The 22,262-nt window shown below is 37.7% G+C and overlaps 1 protein-coding gene across 1 annotated transcript in view; it reads left to right on the forward strand.

The window, feature by feature from the left end:
* PCSK5 (proprotein convertase subtilisin/kexin type 5) overlaps nt 1-22,262 on the forward strand; it is a 209,562-nt gene that overhangs the window by 98,209 nt on the left and 89,091 nt on the right. The window contains 2 exon segments of the mRNA XM_017735342.1: nt 6,336-6,436; nt 14,114-14,217. Of these exon segments, the coding sequence (XP_017590831.1) occupies nt 6,336-6,436; nt 14,114-14,217 (205 nt within the window).

Genomic DNA, 22,262 nt, shown 5'->3' on the forward strand with positions numbered 1-22,262 from the left:
AAAGAAGGAAGATATTTTACATAAACATTATTGAAAAAAATTAAAAATATGCTTCTAAAAATGTTCTTAATTGGAGTCTCCCTTGGAGATCTCACACTGAATATCAGAGATAAGTAAAAATAATTTTTAATTGAATTCCATGAATTCTATAAACAATGATTGTTTTTACTAGTCAGATCCATCATTCTTTTCAAAGCACTTCAGTTCCATATGCCAGTCTTAGTTTAGTCCTACAGTGTGCATTATTTTGTACAGTGAATGGCAAAGGTGTAAGTCTACTGAGGACCCATAAGAATTAACCCAAGTCTATTGACCGTTTGTTTACCAGAATGTGATTTATCCTTGACTAGCCTTGCAGTTGCATGTGCCATAAGAGTCACTGATCCCAAATGCTTGAAAATCAGACTGTAAAAATTCCTGACATGATACTTTTTCCTGTACTATATTATCAATTGACTTCTGAAACACACAAGTTATCTATGTTTTACTACTGGTACTTGGTATTTAAAGCCATGCAAGGCTCTTCCCCCTCCAGACACTTCCAATGACAAAGCAAAACAGTGTACAGGTGATGAATAGCTTCTGTTTGTGTGGTGTGTAAACCACGTGTCCACGTAAGGGATAACTATGTGCTTCTGTTATGCTACAAGCCAGTGAGGAATTAATGAAATTGTGAAGCCAGCTTTTCACAGTGATTATTGAAAAGTCTTCTCAGCATGCACACCCTCCCATGGAGGCAGGAATTTTGCTATTACTTGTGTGACTGTCTTGCTTATAGTCTGTTTTAAGAGCATTAATGACTGTATCACTATTCTCCAGCTTGTCTACCAAAATTCAGTCCTCCTAAAGTCCTATCAAATACCATTTACCTTGGAAACTAGTCTTATTTGGAACAAGAACTGAACTCAAACAAGAACAGAAAATTTCAAATACAAGGTTTTTTTAAACTGCTGTAAAGTGCTAGAGGAGTCTAGAAACTATATGTATTTGTTTTCATTGTTGTACCACACATCCTTTTCACTGCATCGTATCTCACGCTTTTTGTCTAAACTGATGCTCCTTTTGAGTCAGAGGTTGTCTTCATATCTTTCCACAAGAAACTGAGAGCTTACAGCAAGTTTAAAGGGAAAAATAACAGTAGAGGGTGACTAGAAAGATTATTATTAAATTTTAATTATCCAAATTCTGTTATGCATATTAATTTATAGGCAGTCAACAAACAATGCAGGGCTTAAGTCTGTGCCAAAATTTGAAGAGTAACAATATTTGATCAAATCACAGGATGATTTTGTTTCTTGGAATGAGACTCCTACATTCAAAATAGGAAACAAAATTACCAGAGCAGTAAACCAGGAAGGAGTGACCTGGCACAGGATTTACAATCAACGTCAAATTTTTTTTTTTTTGTTCCTTTCATGTAACACTGCACAGATTTCAGTATCATGTGAGATTCTGTCGTGTTGTAGTACAGAAATACCTACACAATACTTAGGAACAGTGAATGGTTACAGTTGTATAGTGCCATGTTCCATGGTTCCTTCCTCTTTTTCCTTGCAATTCTTTAGCTGAATATCTTTCTTTTTTCTTTTCTTCTCTGTTTTTCTGTCCATTAAGTGCAGAATGTATTATAAGGTAAAGGAACAAACAGTAACCAAGCATTAGAAATTCATTATGTAGACTAAAAATTCTTTTAGAAATTATTTGATTTCAATATGGAGTAATAGAATCACAAACACATCTGTAACTACACAAAACACTTTTTTTTCTGTTTTCATTACTATCCATTTTTAATAATTGTTTGTTATAAATATGGGATGTAACATAATTTTAGAAGTTTTTCTAGTCTGGAGGGGTTTTCTTGTCTTACGCAATGACAGCTTGAAATATTTTAAGCTAACAATACAGTTAGACACACCTTGCAGGAATTTCTTGTTCAGGAAAGGTACACCAAGTGCACTTGACTTCATACTGTACTGAATTTTATTGCAGTGATAATTAGCCTATGAATCAAGTTTCCACCCCTTGGATATATTAAAATGCTCAAAGCATGCAAATGTTCCAAAGATGCAGATAGTTGTATGCCTTTTACATAGACTATTATGGAAAAGAACTAGAATTACTTTTAAGTGTTTTTCAAGTGCAGCTGCAAAGTGCTGACATAGTTATAGGCATGGAAACTTGCACAATGGGACAGAGACAAATGGACAGTAGGTAAAGACTATAAAATTGTGCTTCTTTATAGATGGTTTTTCTCATAACTCAGTGAGTACAAAAGTATTGGTTAATAATATGCACTTGTCAAGGAATTTTTTCCTATTACTCTCTTCTTTGCTGCTTTGAATACCATAGGACAATGCTTAAAGACATCTTCCCCCCTCCAGACCATGTGGCTAGGATAGGTTAAGCACCATGTAATAGAGTTATCAATGTGGTTCTTTCACTTATCAAACTTACTGCGCGAATGCATTTCCTTTGAATTAGCTTCTTGAATTACTTCCTAAAGCACTAAGGATTTGACATGAGAAAGTTCCTCATAGGTACAATTTATAAGCCTAATAAATTACTTACCTCCTACAAATAACCTATCTAGTTAATATTCCACCTGTTTTCTTGTCTTCTGATAAATAGCAGTTCATCTCTTTTTGTTGATAAACTTCTACTCTAAGTAGAACTTAAAACTGAAACAACAAAAAAAGCCCATCCTCTCTCCTGCTAGTTCTTAAAACACAGAAGCCTGTTCTTCTTCAGAAACTCACTCAGATTGCCAAGATAATCACAGGACACAATGTGGCATCTTCTATTCTGTGTACGTACAGATACCTAAATACATAAGGTGTGTAGAATGTACAACAGATTTTTGTTAAAATCTTTTCACTTCTAGGGACACAGATTTATAGAAATCAACATGTCTTGAAGAACTGTAGCAGAAGGTAAAAAATAATTCAATCGGTTCAGAAAACTCATGTCATGAAATATGAAATATCAAGAAATACAGAGGCTTAGGGTGCATGAACTTTTTCTCTGCCAAGAGAAATCCCGTTTTTTATTTTATCCATATATTTCCCAGTCAGTAAAACTATGGAAAGACTGATCATGCAACCTTAATAATGACTGTACAGAAATGGCATCTCTTCCAGAGGCCAAGTTGCTCAAAGCAATTTGCTTCTATAGAACTGTCACAGTGTGTCTAGATGTTTTTCCTTTAATAAATGCATAGTTTCTTTGGAAGCTTTGCACCAATGCTTATGGGAGGTATTTCAGTGCATTGCAGTGATTTTTATAATTTCTGTCTGCCATTCACTGGGGTGTCTGTCTGAGCTTGCTAATTTCATGTTGATTAAACTAGGCAAGTACCAGAAATATTGTCACTGTCTTCAATCAAACCTAGTTGATTCAACTAATTTAGAAGCTGTTGTAACTCATGGCCCTAGAAATATTGCATGGACTTTTCTTAGGCAGTTGGATCAGCATTTTCACAGATTAGCAGTTGTGTTATACTCAACAAAAGATTAAAAAATTTCTCATTCTCCCCATCCTAAGGATCTGAATGACTGCTAATACACACTAATGGCAGCTTCCAATACACACTAAGGGTGCTATCCAATACCACATCCTTTTATTGTGATTGTTGATGTTTTTATGTTGTTCAGGAATTTCGGGCACCATTTTTCATCTTGAAATTTGCTCACCTCTTGGTGGTCATGTATTCTTTTTTCTTGGGGTAAATGAAACAGTTCTCTGCAGTGACTCCATAGTGCTGAAAAACATGCCTCAGATTTTGGGAGGTAATCTACACCTAAATACCTCAGCTCCTGTCAGTAACTTTCCTTTGAATTAGTTCAAATGGGGTTTACACTTACAAAGCTTTCTCAACACATTTTCGGCTGAATTATCTGCTGAAAGAGAGATAAGGGTCTGTAGTTTAAATTGCTGCCACAGTATCTACTTAGAACATGAGGGACAATGCTGCCCAAATAAAGACATGTCATGGCTTATTGTGCTTGTTATCTGTAGCCACAGGACAGTAAGATCACTCTGGAAGGATGTTCTTCCAGAGGATGAGAAGCAAAGATAGCACAATTCAGTGTGTGTTTCACTGTATTGACAGAGGCTGTCCCTTAGGGAAAAGCTGCTATGAGAGCACTTTTCCTGCCTGAGCTCCTGGAGGCTTTATTGCCCTTTGGTCCTCCAAGGAAAGCACCTGCTGCACTACTTCTATGCAGGACATAAAGTACCAGGATATGAAAGACATGAGCATCTATTAATCCCTTTTTCACTCTCTTTTTCCTGGCCTTTCTTTTGGTCCTCACCACAGCAATGACCAGTATTTTCCAGATGGGATAGCTCTATCTGATATGTCTCTGGGTGCATGTCATTATCTGGTACTTGGACATCTTAATCCCACCTGGAAAATCACTACTTGAATTTTCACATAGGGGCAATGCAGTGTTAGGACTGTTCCTGCTGCAGTTTCATCTCTTAATATTGTCACAGCTTTTATGCAATTTTCATTCATAAAGCTTTTCCCAACGCTGGTAATTTTCATTTTCTAAATGAATAGACTGTCAGTAGGCAAGAGGGCAAGAGAGAAGGAAATTACATTAACAACTTTTTAATGGGGTTCCAACTTCCAGCCAATGATAGATGAAGAAATTATTTAACAAGGTGTGCATTTATGAAGAATTAATAGGGGGAGATAAAGTACTGTCTAGACTTCATTAATAAAGAAATCTGGCCTCTAGTTAGTTGACTAATTTAAGGATCTGACATTATAAATACTTTCATCTGTCTTTTTCAATTTTTAGAAGCTTCCATATTGTTTCACTTGCTCCCTACTTGTTTTCAACAATAATTTTCTTGGTGCTGTTAGTGCCTTTTCTGTCAGAAATCTTCTATGTCACCTTGCATATGCTTACATATGAGGGTTTTCATCAGCCTTATACAAATCGTGTAATATACTGGATATGGCTAACATCAAGTGTGAAACCTGTACCTCCTGTATGCATTTGCTTATATTCTGCCCAGTTGAGATGCAGGTGGTTTTTCAGATCATATTTCATATATCTTGAGGTTTCAAAGCTAGACAGGCATTTTTACATGCCCTGTGCTTTTTTGTGATTTTTTGATCCTCTGATTGTCTCCCATCTTTGTGCAAATCTGTGTTGGAAGTGAAGTATAATACTGGTGAATTAGGACACAATAATTCCGTGTGTTTGGATAAAACGTTATGTAAGCAACTTCTCCTCTGCCCCTCAGGCAGATATTTTATATCGTGCAGTGACTGAAATTCTGAGAATAAGGTTTGGCATCACAGGTCATTCACCTTCATCGAGGTTTCCATGCTAAAGACTGCTGTCTTCAAACAACTGTTCTCCAGTCTGCATGGGTTTTGCTTGAGCTTCTGCTAGGTATTAGTGACATTCTTCCTCTACTGCCTTGCTCCTCCAAAGAACCACTTCTCCAGGAATCAGCATAGAGTAGAATCATTTTAGATTAACATTGCCTGAAAGAGGGCAGGATTTAAAATAAACTCATTTTTGTGTGTGATTTACATTCTTGCAGAAAGCATCTGTCTTAAATTCATTATTTCAAGGATAGAAACATCGTAACACTACATAGAAGGCTGTGCCTCTAGTTGGTATTGCACATTATAGTTTATACATCCACTTAGATTACATACAAAAATATGTGCAGCATGTAATTATCTATACGTCATGCATAACAATTTAAAACTGAAAAGATCTAATTGGCTGGTGATGGCTGGGCCAATTTTGTAATCACATCAGGATTTTCCAATGAATTACTGCTTAATTTCATGGGATTTATTGCTTAAGGATTGAATGAAGGATTAAACAGGGTACTTTGCATGAGCCCAGCTGTATTCTCTTGTGTCACATACTTCTGCTATGACTTCAGGCAACCTAATCAAACCCTCTATACCTCTTTATAGTCTCTAAAATGGGCATAAGCAGTCTGTATATAAGATTTAGTTCCTTCCTGTTTGTAAAGCTCTTTGAGATTCTTGGAGGGAAAGTCCTCTCTAAATCCAAATAGAAGGGCAGAGTTCCAGTTGTGCAGCTGTTCAGTTTCAAACTCCTCTGCATGTTTTTCTAGTTTAAAAGTGTCTTTGTTGATCATGCCATGGAGCAATATAGAGAGCGCTCTCTAAATTCACAAGTGACTTCAAGGTCAGAACATCTAACAACATGTATATTCCCTTTCTTGCAATTAAAGAAGAAAATACCCTCCACATACCTATGAATCATTCAAGTAAATGAAACATGCTCTGATTTCTGAAGTTGTGTTCTAAATTTCACACATTAAATTTCTTCCAGATCACTACAGACCTGAGGCAGCGTTGCACAGACAGCCATACTGGAACCTCAGCCTCTGCACCTATGGCTGCAGGCATCATTGCCCTGGCACTGGAAGCAAAGTAAGATCTGAGTTATACTCTGAAATAAAACTTAAGCATACGGGAAGATACTTCTCATTCATCCAGCGCCTTTATACACACATTACACAGTGCTTTGGAAGCTTTGTTGTCATAATACATGGTAGCCTTTCAAGTATAGGAAAGATCTCCATACTTACTTCACATGAAGGAAAGCTGACACTGTGGAGATGCTGACAGAGTACTCAGTGTTGTAGTAACTTGAAACAATGTTGAACCCAGGTGGTTTCCATTAAATGATGTATAGCATCCTCACGATGTCTTACAGTACACTCACAAGGCTGCCCATATGTGCTGTGCACTGCAGGGTACTGTAGGTCACCTCCTCCATTCATCAGGCTCCTCTTAGCAATGTCTTTTCTTGAACACTGAAAGAGGTTTTGGGAGGTGTTAGGTTAACCTGAACATGAGTCAGTATAGTATGAAAAATAAAATCTCAACTTCTGCATGCTGACACAAGTCTATTTTTTAATATGGGTCAAGTTCCTCAGCTCTAAAAACCATGGATAGTGTAGATCCATAGTCCTTGTACATTTAGCTCAAAAATTTTTCTGTATTACAAGCATCTTCTCAACTGCATGATTTTGTTCTTTATGCCTAATATATACTCTCTAATGTGTTTCATGGAGCAGCAGAAATGTGGGAGATCTTCAGGTAAATCTGTATTTCAAACTATTTTGCATTACTTTGTGCTCTGTTGGATAATACCTGCAGGTTTAAGACGGAATGCTTCACCCCAAATCCTACTCAAAATCAACTGTTTCTAAGTTCTAGGACATTGATTCTGTTAAATTCTGGGAAAAAATAGTTTCCTGTGGGGTCAGCCATTTTCTTTGAAGGAAGTAAGAAATTTGCACACAATAGTAATTTCATTGCATGTCATTCATAACATTAGAATTACGTTTCCATCTTTCATGCTGCTTTTTTGAAGACACCTTGACCCAATATTCAACACAGAATACTTTTTGCTGTTGAGTTATAAGCTTGAGAATAAGAGTTTGTAATTGAAGACCTGACATAATCTTAAATAGTTCAGCACTTGTGACATTCTAATTGTGTTTTCTTAATGCATTTATCAGAAACAAAGGTATTTTGAAAAGTTAATAAATGTTATTGTGGAGGTTTTAAAACTTTTAAATCTCTTCTTAACCTCAGTTTTAAAATCCTTAAGTTCATTCCAAACAATCTGCAAATGCAGATAATATTGCATGTGTGTACATTTCAACTTGCTGGAAGTTTTTCTCACTATTTCTTAATGAACTGAAATTGGTAATTGATTTTTTTTGTTTTGTTTTAGTTGAAAATTTCAAAAAAGGTGTATCACACAAGACCTACAACAAAGCTATTTCTGATTGTGGCATCTTAAAACATGCTGATAAGCTTACCCTTTTTTCTCTGTGACCTTTGGTCACTCTGTCAGTGGGAAATCTATGTTAGTGCCCATGGACTAGCTTTTTTTTCAGAACTAATAGTTGCTATAATAGACATAAAGACAAGACTGTATTAAAGCTTCATATGTGGTGATGGAGGCAAAATGTGCGAGTGACTAAATATCCCAGTAACTCTTTTGTATTTGTAATACTCTGTTGCAGGGTGCTAAAAAGGGCTTTGAAGTGAAAATGTGTTGATTTTGCCTCCTTTTAGATTCTGTTCCATTTCATTAAGTGAAAGGTTTTGGTTCTAGACCTTAGCCTGTATATTTGAATAGATGCAAAGGAATTATATTAACAATATCATAAATGTGGTTTTTATTCATTTGTATTCTAGTCACTAACTTTTCTCTTGTATGTGTACTTAAAATCTGCCACTGCTGCTGACCACAGCCCCTAAATAAAATAGGAAAAAAAAAAAAAAAAAAAAAAGTTAAAAAAAAGAGAAAAATAAAATAGGAAAAAAAAAAAAAAAAAAAAGAAGTTAAAAAGAAGAGAGAAACTAGGGAGAAAAATATTTCCTGGTTTCCCATGCTGGTTTTCTTCACCAGTTCAGAGAGATCTTTGGTCTTGTGACATTATAGATTATGAAGTACAACCTTTAATATTATAGGGACATCATCTTGAGATCTATTAAATTAAAGTCTGGGGTTTGTTTGCATGGAATATGTTTCGATTATTTTATGCAGTTTCTGAGTTTCTTATTTATGTGATTTGAAATTTCAGGCTGTATTTTTCACCTGTGATGCCTGCCAATTTAGGTGACCCTAAGTAAATGTTAGGAATTAAAGCATGAAAAACGAAGTTTTGAAGCCATCAAAGTATTGCCTGCAGTACTTTTTAAATGGGATATAAATGACACATGATCTTGTGGCTTAGTGTAACAGCTTACTGAAACTATTTTGCATTCAGACAGAGTTTGCGTTTTCATAGATTCTTCCTTAGATTCTCTATTAGTACCTCTGCTAATGGCACCGTTTCTATGAGATTTTTAAAAAAGACAAGTTGGAAAAGGGTTTTGCAAGGTTAGTTACATTCTTTGGATAGCAAGCTGCTTAAAAATTGGAGCACTTAGTCCTGGACACTTCTTGACTATGTTTGTAATAATGTATAGTTTCATTCCACTTTGTGCTGGAAAATGCAACAATTTATACCGTGGAAGGGTTTTGAGCCTGTGGAAGTCCATTTTCCCCGGTAGCCAAGTTCTATTCCTGGGAGACATCAGGAGTTGAACAGAGCACTGATATGGCCTGGATGTGCGTTAGAACAGCCAAGACATTGCTTCGACTCTCACACAAAGGTACATTCAACCAAACAAAAAAAGCAAGACAGATTTACACTGCAACCTTGCGCGTTCTTTCTTTGATAAGCCTTATATGGTAGGATTGACAAATAGATGATGGAGGATCTCTTACCTGCCTTCTGATTTGAACCCTCCAATTAGCCATTTCTTCCAACAGGGATCTGCTTCTGAAACCTTGGTAACAAATGGTTTGAAGATGTTGTTACGCATAATGTGAACAAGTTTTATTATTTTTGATCCAGTATTTGAGTATCAAAGTGGCATGTTTTCCTTCAGGAATCAAAGAATTGTAACTGAGTTTCAGACTGCTTGTTTGGAATCCCTGAGGGTGCAATGCGGGGTTGTAAATATGCAACAACTATCACACAAAGAAGTCTCTTAATTTTCATGTCCTGCAGTTTTCTTATGGTATTCAGATAGTTAATTCTTTCCCAGTTGTACCCCCTTGATGTTTCCCAGTATATCTAGTACCTTGATCAGGTCCTATGAATAAATGCTTGTGTATTGCACTTAGTCATTATGTATTGTCAAATTTTTCTAATTGTAAACGAGAAAATAGGTATAATCAATTTAGTCCACAGAGACAGCAATTTTCTTACTGAAAGTAAACTATTTGCATTGCATAGTACCATCTACTGTTGCTAGCCGAAATTCCTTTTCTCATTGATGAAAAGTTTGGATTTGGGATTTGTCAGAGTCAGGAGAGACAATGGCTCTGTATTGGTTCTAGAGACCATTGTACCATGTTACTTTGAAGAAGCCAAATTTAAAAAAAAACCCCTTATGTTGCTGACAGAAGAATACATTAAATACATTATACATCCCCAACTGAACTGCATGTTCCTGTCTGTAAGCCAATGTATATTTTCCAACACATGGTGTATAAACTACTTTCATGGGTAAGAAGCAGCAATTGAAATGGAGGTATGAGTCTGCTACCTTTCTACTGTGATGTATACTCAGTGGTATAGCATTTGAGAGAGTCTGTTTTCTTCCATGATTCTCTTCACATGAGTGATATGGAATCTTAGAACCATAGGATGATTTTGTTTGGAAGGGACCTTAAAGATCATCTCGTTCCAACCCCCCTGCTATGGGCAGAAACACCTTTCACTAGACTGGGTTATTCAGAGCCCCATCCAGCCTGGCCTGGAACACCTCTAAGGAGCATCCTCAGCTTCTCTTGGCAACCTGTGCCAGTGCTTTACCACCTTGCCAGCAAGGATCTAATCTAAACCTACTCTCTTTCAGAGAGTAGCTTTTCCTTGTAGGAGAGGTGCTTCGTCCCTCTAGCCATTTTGGTGGCCCTCCTCTGGACTTGCTCCAACAGGTCAATGTCATTCCTGCATTTGTCTTTTCTTACATGAAATCAAGGCTAGAACAAGGTAGCTGGGAAAAACTAAAGAATATTAGTAAATTCTGATACTAGTGACAGAAAAATGACAATGTACCACATTTCTCTAAAAGATAGCACCACCAAGTGTAATCACTGAGATAAAAGGAAAATGGAGTTCACATTGTAAGGGGTCAGCAGCATCAGAGGTAGCTACTTTGGACTTCTGGCAACTGAACAGATATTTGCATACTTTCCATACTGATTGATTTTCTTACAGAAAGGAGAAGACCAGTGTTGTGTCTGGCATGGTACAGTTTTGAATACAGAGAACATATTTCTGTGTTTTCAAAGTTATGAGGGCTTTGTCATACATATAGTCAGAGGTTAAAGGTGATGAGACAGCTGAGGTGAACTGAGGAAGTGCTGTCAAATGATTTCTACAGTTAGACTTCAAGTGCAAGAGGAGAGGTTATCATTTAAGTGCATCAGCTTTAGCTAGGTCTTTGCTCCATTGATTGACTGCCTGTTATAGAAGGGAATGCTAGAGTGTGTGAGTTAGAAATCTCCTTCTGAATCTTTGCATTTTTGAAGTAGTTTGCTCTTAATATTGAAGTGTTGGAAAACATAACCATCAGTAAATGCTTACCTTAGAACCTGTGTTCTTCTTGAACTTAACCACATATGCCACTTACAAAATTTCAGTTATTATATTGACATTGATTTGAATGTACTTTGGTTCCTTTTGCTGTTTTCAGTTACATATGAATTTGCCAAAGAATAACTATTCAGGCTGAAATTTTCCATTTAACTTACTTTAGAAAGGTTCTAAGAAAATTCCATTCAGACATTTCTTAAACTCAAGCTAGGTTAAAAACAAATAATGTTTGGCTGTGATGATTTTTAACTTCTTTATTGAGTTTTCTGTGTCTGTGCTTTGGAGCAACAGCTAGAAATAAAACAAGTGGATAGCTGTTGTTCTGCTGCCAGGGCAATGCCTTTAACTTGTACAAGCCTTTTAGAAATCTCAGTTGGCACTTTCTCAGTTGAGACTTTTAAGAGTTTAGCAGCTCTATCCCCTGTAGTTTCTTGGCTCTCCAAGTGTTTTCCAGCTTCAGCTTTTAGAGGCTAGTCTCTGAAGTTACTCTTAAGGTGCTGCTGGCTGTTCACCTTTAGAGCAGGGATCCCATCATCTTTTTCCTGTCAGTTCCTGGGAGGAAAATGAGGAAGGTGGAAGAGGAGCAGTTTCACTGAATTGCAGTGGCCCTGTAGTCAGTCTTTTGAAATGTGGAAGACAGGTCAAATCAATAGCCTGGGTACCATGTTAGTCATAGCTTCCTGTCTTGACCTAGGACAACGTAAGCCTTCTTCACCTTCACAGTCAAGCTGGCTCCAAGAGTGGTAACTAACCTAAGTTTTTTTTGCAGTTCCTTCCATGCTGTTATTACTCAGACTGTGAGCAGTCTTTTGGACAGTCTCATTTTATTGTTCCTTTGGAGATGACACAATAAAGGATGTAATTCAGATGCCTTTCTCTCAGGGGTTTTCTCCTCCCAATTTCATCATTATCAGCCTGCAGTTAGGCCATTGTTTGTTTGATTTTTGGCGCTTACGGTTTTTTATCTTTGGGAAGAACGCAATACTCTGTAGGGTCTGCCATCTTCACTGCTATGTGCACTGCAGATTTGACAGGTACACCAGAACACCATTGTTGGTGGATGTATGGCTGCTTACCCCACTGTTTATCTAAAGGAAGACATTCATCATGTCCTATCACAACTTGTCTGGATTTTATCCTAAAAACCACTATAACGATAATGCAAAATATGGATTTATTTTCTTCCTCGTACAAAAAGGGTGGTAAAACATTGGAACAGATTGCCCACAGAGGTGGCTGATGCCCCATGCCTGGAAACATTCAAGGTGAGTTCAGACAGTGTTCTGAGCAACCTGATCTAGTTGAACATGTCCCTGCTGATTGCTGGGGACTTGGGCTAGATGATCTTTAAAGGTCCCTTCCAGCCCAAACCATCATATGATTCTATGGCTGTAGATTCTGTGGCAAAGCCTTCCAATACTGCCTCATGAGGAGATCAGGATGCATTACAGAAACTGTGGGGATGCGTCGTGAGTATAAACTGAATGTTGTAAAGTAGAGCTAGAAGTTGATTAAAATGATGTTGTACAGGCACATGCTATGTGGTTAAAAAAGCTGTAGTATGTTATGTGACTGTACAAGCATATGCTATCTTACAAATCCTCAAGGTACCTTACATTCCATTACTTTTTTTTAATCTTTATTTCAGTAATTTTTACCAGCTCAGCTGGATAAACAGTTACTGTCATTCTACTCCAGCAGTCTGGTGTGAGAAGTTGCACCATAAGAAAAAAACCCATGCCTATAGGCCTAGTAATGTTTAAAAAAGTGCTCAGGGACAGAAGGTATCTGCTCTCATTAAATGTAACAATATTTAAATATGTTAAGCATCTGGTTTAAGAACCAAGGTTTCCCTGGTTTTCAATGACTGCATAGTCCTGGGCAGTGTAGACAGCCAGTTCTGGGTCTTACAAACTTCATTCTGGTCTGTCTTCAGCTGAGGGGAATTGTGGCAGTATGTGCAGTAGGGGCAGATAATGATGCTCTGAGACTGATACTTAGTGACAGGTGTTCTGCACCACAGTACTTTTTTCTTCTTCATTGTTTAGTGGCTTAGTTTATCATTCCCTCTACTACACTGCATTTTTAAAGAGAATACTGCTCATCTTCTTGCAGGTAATAGAAAAACTGAAAAATTGGAAGGAGAAAAAAAAAAATAGCCAAGTGATGGCATCTTTAGATTGTCTTCTAAGAAAAGGAATTGTCCTTGTTGTAGATATAGAAGAAACAGGAAAACTGCAATCCCTGAAGGTTTGCCCTTATCCTAGAAGATAACTCTTTATTCATGTCATAGTGAGGATACAAAATGGCATCTTCTTTCACCTTCCAAGTGGAAAGGTTATTAGGAATCCCTTAAAGAAATACACATCTGTGCAATCAGGCCTTTGCTTTGTAACTCACCAACTATCCAACTGCTTGGAATTCCTGCAAAATACTCATAGACTCTCAGTGAATTTCAAGACCAGGGGTAGTAGACAAATTAATAACAACAGAGACACCTGGAATAACTTCAATAGGAACTGAAAGTCTGGAGGAATTTCCAGTTTGAGCTAGCAGTTAGTGAGATTTAGTAGAACTTTTCAGCAAGCCAAAAGTTTAATTTCTTCTCCTTTACGCTCATTAAGATACAGTAGTTGGTGGTCATAAAAATTGCCTCTGTGTGAAATGGACTCATTCATCTTCCCTTCAGTTTCATGTCGCAGAATATTATCATATATTGTTACTGTCTGCTTATGGCAAACCTCCCAGTTGTATAAATAATTTCATATAGTTTTTCTGTAAAATTGGAACATATTCTTTTGAATGGAGCAAAAGAAAGTAGAGAAGATAAATTAAAGTTGTCTTACTTTGGGTTCTTTTCAGTTTACATGACCCTGTATCCTTGCATCCTGGTAAAATGTCTGATCTGTGACTTTGTCTTTCCCCTGTTTCATAGTCCATTTCTGACCTGGAGAGACATACAGCACATTATTGTCAGGACTTCACGTGCAGGACATCTGAATGCTAATGACTGGAAAACCAATGCAGCTGGTTATAAGGGTGAGAGCTTTCTTTCTTCTTTGCTGTCACAAACAACCTATTATTTGATATTTTTGTTTAACCCTATGGTGTTCATAGTTTGGAGACCTTTCTGCCTCAATCTGAAGGGGCCTCTCTTCTCTTATACAATGTAAACCTTTTAGAATAACTAAACCACAAAACTGTCAGCTAAAAAATGCACTGGCCCAATCTTCTTAGTCCCTTTCAGTCCTATGTCATGCACTGCTGCCAGAAAACTAAGTAAATTAGTGGTGTTTAATTTTTTTTTATGCCTAGCATTCTGATAAAGAAGTGTAGAGTTGAAGACAGCAATTCTGAATTCCAGCATGTTCTCACTCAGAATTATTGACAGTTTCAATCTAAAATGATGAAACAGTATTTTCAAATTTCTTTTTTATATGATAAACCCAATATTTATATGTAAGATTTCTGTCAGATTTTGGATAAAATCGAATTTTGAGCTGTCATGACTTTTAATGGGACAGAGAATAATTTTTCAGTGACCTGTTAGGTAGATTTCTAAAATTTTCTACTGTCTTGTAAATTTGATAAAAGCCACATCTTAAAACATTTTTTCACTTTTGTAATGCAAGTGGAGGTAAACACTTGTACCATTAAATAGGATATATATATAATAGGGTGGGTTAAAACGAAACCTTGAATCTGTACAATGTTTTATTTCAACACAGATTTTCCTCTGATTCCTACTTACTACATTCTTGCTGCTTTCAGGTTGTGTTGCATCCTAAACAAAACCCTGGAATGACTTATTTCTGGTTCTCTTTTTCTAAGAGTTCCACCCAAGACTGAAATACTTATTATAAGATGAGATTTGATCTGTTTGTACCAGGATCTCCTGAGAGAAAAGTGTAATATACAAGACTCATCAGATCTTTACCGTGGTTTCACTTTAAAACTGAAGCCTGTATTTAATCTATTTTGAATCAAGGCACTGCTACCGTAGAGCACCTTTGATATATAATTCTGACCTATGACATTTTTGCTGCAATGGCATAGAAACCAAACCAAAAAAAAAACCCTTTTTATTTTTGGATCCAAACCAGTCTCTAACTACAGCAGATGTATTTAGAAATGGATATTTGATTTGAACCTCCTAATCATGTGAAGATTTTGATGTTTAAGGGCCTGGTTTTGTCCCATTTGCAAGTGAATGCCCAAACACAAAACACATAAATTGTGATAAATAGATACTTCCTTAATTGCAATAACATAGTATTTGTTATTGTGAAACACAGCTCAGGATTTTAAAAGTTTTGTAAGGAGATTGTGACACTATCATCAGTTTATTGAAGCTGTATGAAGGTCAAAGAACACTTTCCAAGTAACATAAAGAAGAGCTTTTTTTTTCATATCTTACTTCCAAAATTCTATATTTTTATGTTTTTCCACTTGTTGCCCAAGAGGGGCAAACACCCTGTGAGTCATTTCACAGCAGCTCTCACTCTCTCATCAAGAGACAGGTCACACTAAGGTCACACCAGCAGCAGCGGCATTGGCAGCAGGACTTGCAATGTTGAATGATTGTTGAACCACTGCTTATTCTGAATCCCTGGAGCCATTTTTCTATGCATTGTAACACATATGTAGTAGGGAAGACGGATGAAAAAGGGTTTCATCTCCACTTGTGGAAACTCACAAATATAGATAAGCTCAACTTGGTAACTTGGATGCAGAAAAAACCAGCTTGAACTGGCAGAACTCTGCTGTAGACTTTATGGTGAAATTGAAAAAGAGGAAGACGAGCTAAATGCCTTGACCTCTGCACAGCTTAAGAATCAACCTTAACAAATAAAAGCACTAGTTTTAGCTAAATTATTTTGGCAACTTAAGCTGAGCACATGGTTCCAATAAAAATACAGCTCTCTTTAAACTCCTGTTGGTTTTGGAAGAAGGAGAAGCAAAAGATTTAGATTAAATCACAACATCCGAACCTGAATTCAAAAGGGAATTTGGACACCACTGCTGGCAAGACTGAAACAGGTTTTTTAATTGCATGTGGCAATATTTAGTATAATATTACACTATTATCCTTCACTATCGCCAAGAGTAACAATTATAGTTTTCGTAGATGAACTACTCTGATCAGACTGACTTCCTTAAGAAATTGTATCATAATTTTGTTGATAACAAGACCCATGTTTCTTCCACAGCATGTTCTTAAGAAGGGGTGGAAGATTTTATTTTTAATTATCTGAAGCAGACACTCACAAGAAATAATCTACCTTTCTTCAGTGCATACTAGTGGAGAAAGAGGAAAATGAGAATAAAGAGAAAGACAGGTTTGCCCCTTTGGAAATAAGAACTGAAAGGGTGAAAAACAGCAAAAACCTGAAAAAACCTTTCACTCAACAAAAGGTCAGCAAGAGCTGGTAGTTGAAAGTGGGTCAGCATGCCATTTCAGAGGGCTGTTCTGCTGGTCTGCATGGCAACCCTCTCCCTTGCCATAGTCCCTGGCAGTGTTTTGCCATTGGAGAACACACAGAAGGAGCTCACAGATGTCATTACTGGTTTCAAGATCTCCTTTTTTTGCTGTCTTACATTTATACAAAGAAAGATTAATTCATGAAAAACACTTAAGCCAGCTAGTGATTTGCTAAAGCAGTGCTTGTTATTTGTTTAATTTTCTGGCAAGTAAACAGTGCTCATTAAATTCATGTCAATAGAATTAACTCAGGAATGAGCAAGAATTTTTACTTGGTGGGGGTTTTTTATCATTTTATTGTCAGACAGCCTGGATCTTTTCTCAGAAACTTGTTATTTTGTAGTCTAAAAAAGAAAGGCTTGAATACTCAGGATATTCTCTGATTAGTGAGTTGTACATATAATTTGTCAATAGAGGGTTTTTTTAACAATTAAAGCAGTTAATTAGCTGATTTTATGGAAAAATACTTGAGAGCATCTGTTTTTGTGAAGATATCAAAACTGTTGATCTGTTTCTGCTATGGCAGATTGGATGCAAATCTTTGTTCTGTCAGCTGTTTAGTCAACAACAGAGCATGCAAGTGCATTCATAAAAAGGAAGCTGTATTAAAGCTGACTTGTCTCTGAGTTGAAAGATACAGAATGAAACACTACAGTTTTAAAAACAATGGTCAAATCATATGAACAGTTCTTTGTCTGTAAGTGAAGCTCCACATATTGTCAAATACTGTCTCTGGAGAAATAGACCATTCATACGGAGGAATACTACTAATTTGCAGGGAAATTTTTAGAGAACATACTTCACTCTTCCTGGCTCTAAAGCACAGACAATAACACTTTAGTACACTGAAATAAAAAATAAGATAAAATGAAATCAAAACTCTACCCAGTTTTTTCAATTTCAGGCTTTTCCTAGGCCCAGAGGAGATACTCTTCCTAGAGAAACCAAGTTGCCTCAATTGTCAACCAGTAATACCAGAGTTATGTCACATCCCTTTAGGATTACCAAAGTATCTGCTGCTTCCGTTGAAGAATGACCACTGCAAAGGACTAGACACTTAATATTTTAGAGCCTTTTAATATAATTGCCTAATTACAGTATTTCATAAAACTAGTGATTATATTAGCTGTGAGCAGAGCATTAGTGGTCTGGGAGTGAGAAAGAGATGAGTCCATCTAGGCTCCTGTTTAGGAGACCTAGACTGGACAGATTTAAATTGCGGTAACCAGTAGCCAGGCAGGAATTCAGAAGTGGGCAAGAATATCTTTACAATGCGTGCATTTCAGAGAAGACAAATAAACTATTCATGAACACCTTACTGCATGTTTTCAATAACTTTAAAATGTAAATAAATTTTAAATTGTATTTTGAAAACAGAAGCTGGCATAAGACTTTTGGAAAACAGCATGCACTCATAAGTGGTTATGTCAAACAATCAAAGCTTTTCATCTATCAAAAGACCTCCCACTCTTACAGATACTTCCTGATATTTTTACATGGTACTGGCAGCCAGTAAACTCCTATCCACCCCTAATACTCATACACAGAGTGAGTGGAGCAAGTGAAACTGAAACTTTGAGTTTGGCTATTGTAATATCCCAGCTTTCTTTAGCTGTCAATAGTACACCAAAGACATGAAGTTGCATTGGTCTGTGTAGCAGTGAGGAAGACCATATTCTGTGCAAGCTAGACTAACTGTTTTTTGTGCTTGAAATATTAAAGGATGACCAGCCTGGATGAACAGGTAGCTTTGGCTGGAACTCAGGAGAAAAAAGAGAGTTTATCATCTTAGGCAGACTACTGGCTGGATACTCAAGAGAAGTACAAGGATGTCATGGGGTTATGTGGTGAGAAAATTGGAAGGGCCAAAGCCCAACTAGAATACAATTTGGCTCCTGCAGTAAAAGGCAATTAAAAAACGTTTCTATGAATACATTAACAACAAAAGGAGGGTTAAGGGTAGTCTCCATCCTTTATTGGTTGCAGGGGGAAAGATAATAACAAGGGATAACAAAAAGGATGAGGCAGTTAACACCTTTTTTGCCTCAGTCTCAAATAAGAAGACCCATTGTTCTCTGGGTACCTGAACGGGAAGATGGGAATGGGAAAAAGAATGAAACCCCCATAATCCAAGGGAAAGTGGTCAGTCCTGCCACACCACTTAGACACATACAAATCTATGTGGTCAGTTAGGATCCACACAAAGGTACTGAGGGAGCTGGTGCAAGAGCTCACCACTTTCAATCATTTAGCAGCAGTCCTGGTTAATCAGAGGTCCTGGTTGAGTGGAAGTTAGCAAATATGACGCCCATCTACAAGAAGGGTCAGAAGAAGGATCTGGGGGACTACAGACCTGTTAATCTGATCTCTGTGCCAGGGAAGGTCATGGACCAGACCGTCTTGAGTGCCATCATGTGACATGTACAGAACAACCTTTGACACTGTTTCCCACGTCATTCTCCTGAAGAAACTGGCCGCTTATGGTTCAGATGGGTGCACAGTTTGCTGGATGAAAAAATGACTGAATCGCCAAGCCCAGAGAGTGGTGGGGAATTGAGTTTAATCAGCTGGTGGCCAGTAACTACTGGTATTCCCCAGGACTGCGTACTGGGGCCAGTTCTTTTATATCTTTATCAATAACCTGGATGGGATCAAGTGCACCCTCACTCAGTTTGCAAATGGCACCAAGTTGGACGGTGATCAGCTGGAGGGAAGGAAACCTCTGCAGAAGGATCTGGACAGGCTGGATCAGTGAACCAATTTGTGAAGTGCAACAAGGTGGTGTTCCAGGTCCTGCACTTTGGTCACAACAACCCTGTGCAGCCCTACAGGCTGGGGGAAGAGTGACTGGGAAGCTGCCTGACATAAAAGAACCTGGGGTGCTGGTCAAGAATAACAGAGTCAGAGCATGAGCCAGTAGTTGCCCAGGTGACCAAGAAGGCCAGTGGTATCCTGGTTTGGATCAGTAATAGTGTGGCCAGCAGGACCAGGGCAGTCACTACTCCCCTGTACTCAGCACTGGTGAGGCTGCATGTCAAGTCCTGTGTTAAGTTTTGGAGCCCTCACAACAAGAAGGACATTGAGGTGTTGGAGCATGTCCAGAAAAGGATAACAGAGGTGTTGACTCTGATGAGGAGCTGTTGAGGGAGCTGGAATTGTTTAGCCTGGAGAAAAGGAGTCTAAGGAACCTTATCTTTCTCTGCCTTTCTCTACAAGGAGGTTGTAGCAAGGTGAGAGTCTCTTCTCACATATAAGAAGCCAAGCACAAGAGGGCTTGTGACAGGGGAGGTTTAGATTGGATATTAGGGAAAATTCTTTCTGTGAAAGGGTTGTCAAGCATTGGAACAGAGTGCCCAGGCAAGTGGTGGAATCACCATCCCAGGAAGTGTTTGAAAGATGTATAGATTTGGCATTTGGGGACATGGTTTAGTAGTTGACTTGGCACTAGAATGTTAGTGGTTGGACTTGATGATAAGGATTTTTTCCAGCCCAAATGATTCTGTGATTCTAAGTAGGCAGCTGATAGCAAACATATTCTTGGAAAAGGCAGTCTAACTATATAGCCATCTAACTATATGACTGTCTTCAGCAGATTAGTGGATGTAAAGTCTGAGAGAGATGTCCTCACAGTGGTAGGCATTAGTCTTCTATTAGCTGAACTGGTTAGATTAATCTGAACTTTTTGCATTATAGCTCCTGACTGGAAGTTGTTTAAAGTCAGGGCAGCATTTAGTTTAGCACCAGGAAAGCAGAGAAGTAAACTAGCTAAAATTACTAGCTAGTCTAACAGTGGCTGGAAGTGTCTCCCCCAGCACTGATAGAACATTTATGATTGAAAGGGTCTGTGTCCTCAGGAATCTCATCCACGTTTAAATACTGCATGAGTCACAGGTCAATATCATAACCTTTATAAGTGCTTTATACAGAAATCCTTGCTGCAGCTAGAGAAATCTGTGGAGGGATTTGGAAATCAAGATAGCTGAGGAAAAGTCATTAAAGACATGCATGTTCTAGCAGCAAGTTTAAAATTACTGTCTTTTTACTGGATGGTCACTGTGACCTTTCAAGGTGACTCTTGTTTCCTTCCTGCATGCAGCAGTTCAGTTCCTGGCTATAAATAAAGTTTTCTTTAACTTAATACTAAAATTGCATTAGGAGTTTTTCAGAGCTTGGTATGTTAAACCCAAACAAATTGCCAGGTAGCTGAGTTCTGCTAGCCTTGAGTAAGAACTGAAATACCTCTTTGGGATTTGGGGAAGGGAGCTGGAAAATATCTTGAACTATGTGGCCTAGATCATGGTTATTGATTTTTTTTTTCTCGACCAAACTGAGGTTACAGACAATGTTGTTTCCAGTTGAAAGACAAATAAGATCAGGAATTTGTCTGTATAGTTCCAGAAATGGTGATGTACAAAGTAGGAGAGGGAATCTTTCAGAGAAGTCAGGCAGACATCATTACTTTTCCCAGCCTCAAATTCTTCATTATCAAAGCTTCTCATTTACTTTTTGGGTCTGCAACACTGTTTTCTGTTCTCTCTGAAGAGCAGTGAAAGAATGAAGCTGCAAATGTAAAAGAGAGTTTAAGGAGAAGCTTCAAGCCTGTGTCGGGATACATAAAGAAAAATGGATGGACATCCATCATGATTTTGTCTTACACTTGGTTGCTTTCCTGGGATCATATATTGTAAGTCAAACTTGCACGTCTTCTGAAATGTAAATTAAATGGCTCTAAAGCAGGAGTAACAGCAGGCAAAAGGCAAAATTAGGCTTTAATGTTCTACTGTAGTAGCACTCAGAATTGTCACCTAACCATGATCAGCACAGCAGACAAAGAATTTAAATTAGTGCCTCAGCTCAACAACTGAGATAACTTCATGTCTGTTTGTCTTAGATAAAAATCTATACACAATTGCTGTGCCCTGCAGCTCCCTAGTATTCCAAACATTGCCAAGTGGACTGACAGCACTAACAGGATGCACACCATGAGAGTGATAACCTTTGACATTATTTCCTTTATGAAAACTCTGTAAAGGATTGGGGGCAGGGAGGAAGTGGAGGTTTGAAAGTCTTCCCCTATGGACTCATAACCATAAGAGTCTTCCGCTTACTGTGAAATGTAAATTTCTATTTTGCAGTGTTAAGAAAGAAGAACCAGGATTGGTGAATTTAAAAACTGACTGATAAATTGATACAATTCTGCAAAGCAAAAGGCTTTAATTACAGATATTGAACACTGAATTTTAAAAGAAAAGTCCTTGGAAGTTACGTGCATTTGCATGACCTCTTTATATACTAGTTCTCAATGTGGTACACTTGTGAGAATGTTCTAGGCAAATATCTAGCCATTCTTGTATCCATCCAAACATCTTTTGAATGGGGTAGGTCTGTCTTTTTAAAAGAACAAGCACTTGCCTTTGTGAACACCAAAGCTCTTTGCTGCTGTTGCATTGCTATAATATCTTTCAATAGTTACAAAGCTGGCAGTAGTTTTATATCAGAGTGTTACCACTTTAACAGAACTAGGATTCAGGCCAGTTAGGAAGCGGATCACACTAGCTACAATGTAGTATTTTAAGCACTTAATATATCCTGTCAGGATGTA

The sequence above is a fragment of the Corvus brachyrhynchos genome, unplaced genomic scaffold (assembly GCF_000691975.1).
Source record: "Corvus brachyrhynchos isolate BGI_N302 unplaced genomic scaffold, ASM69197v1 scaffold22, whole genome shotgun sequence".
In the NCBI taxonomy this organism is placed as follows: Eukaryota; Metazoa; Chordata; class Aves; order Passeriformes; family Corvidae; genus Corvus; species Corvus brachyrhynchos.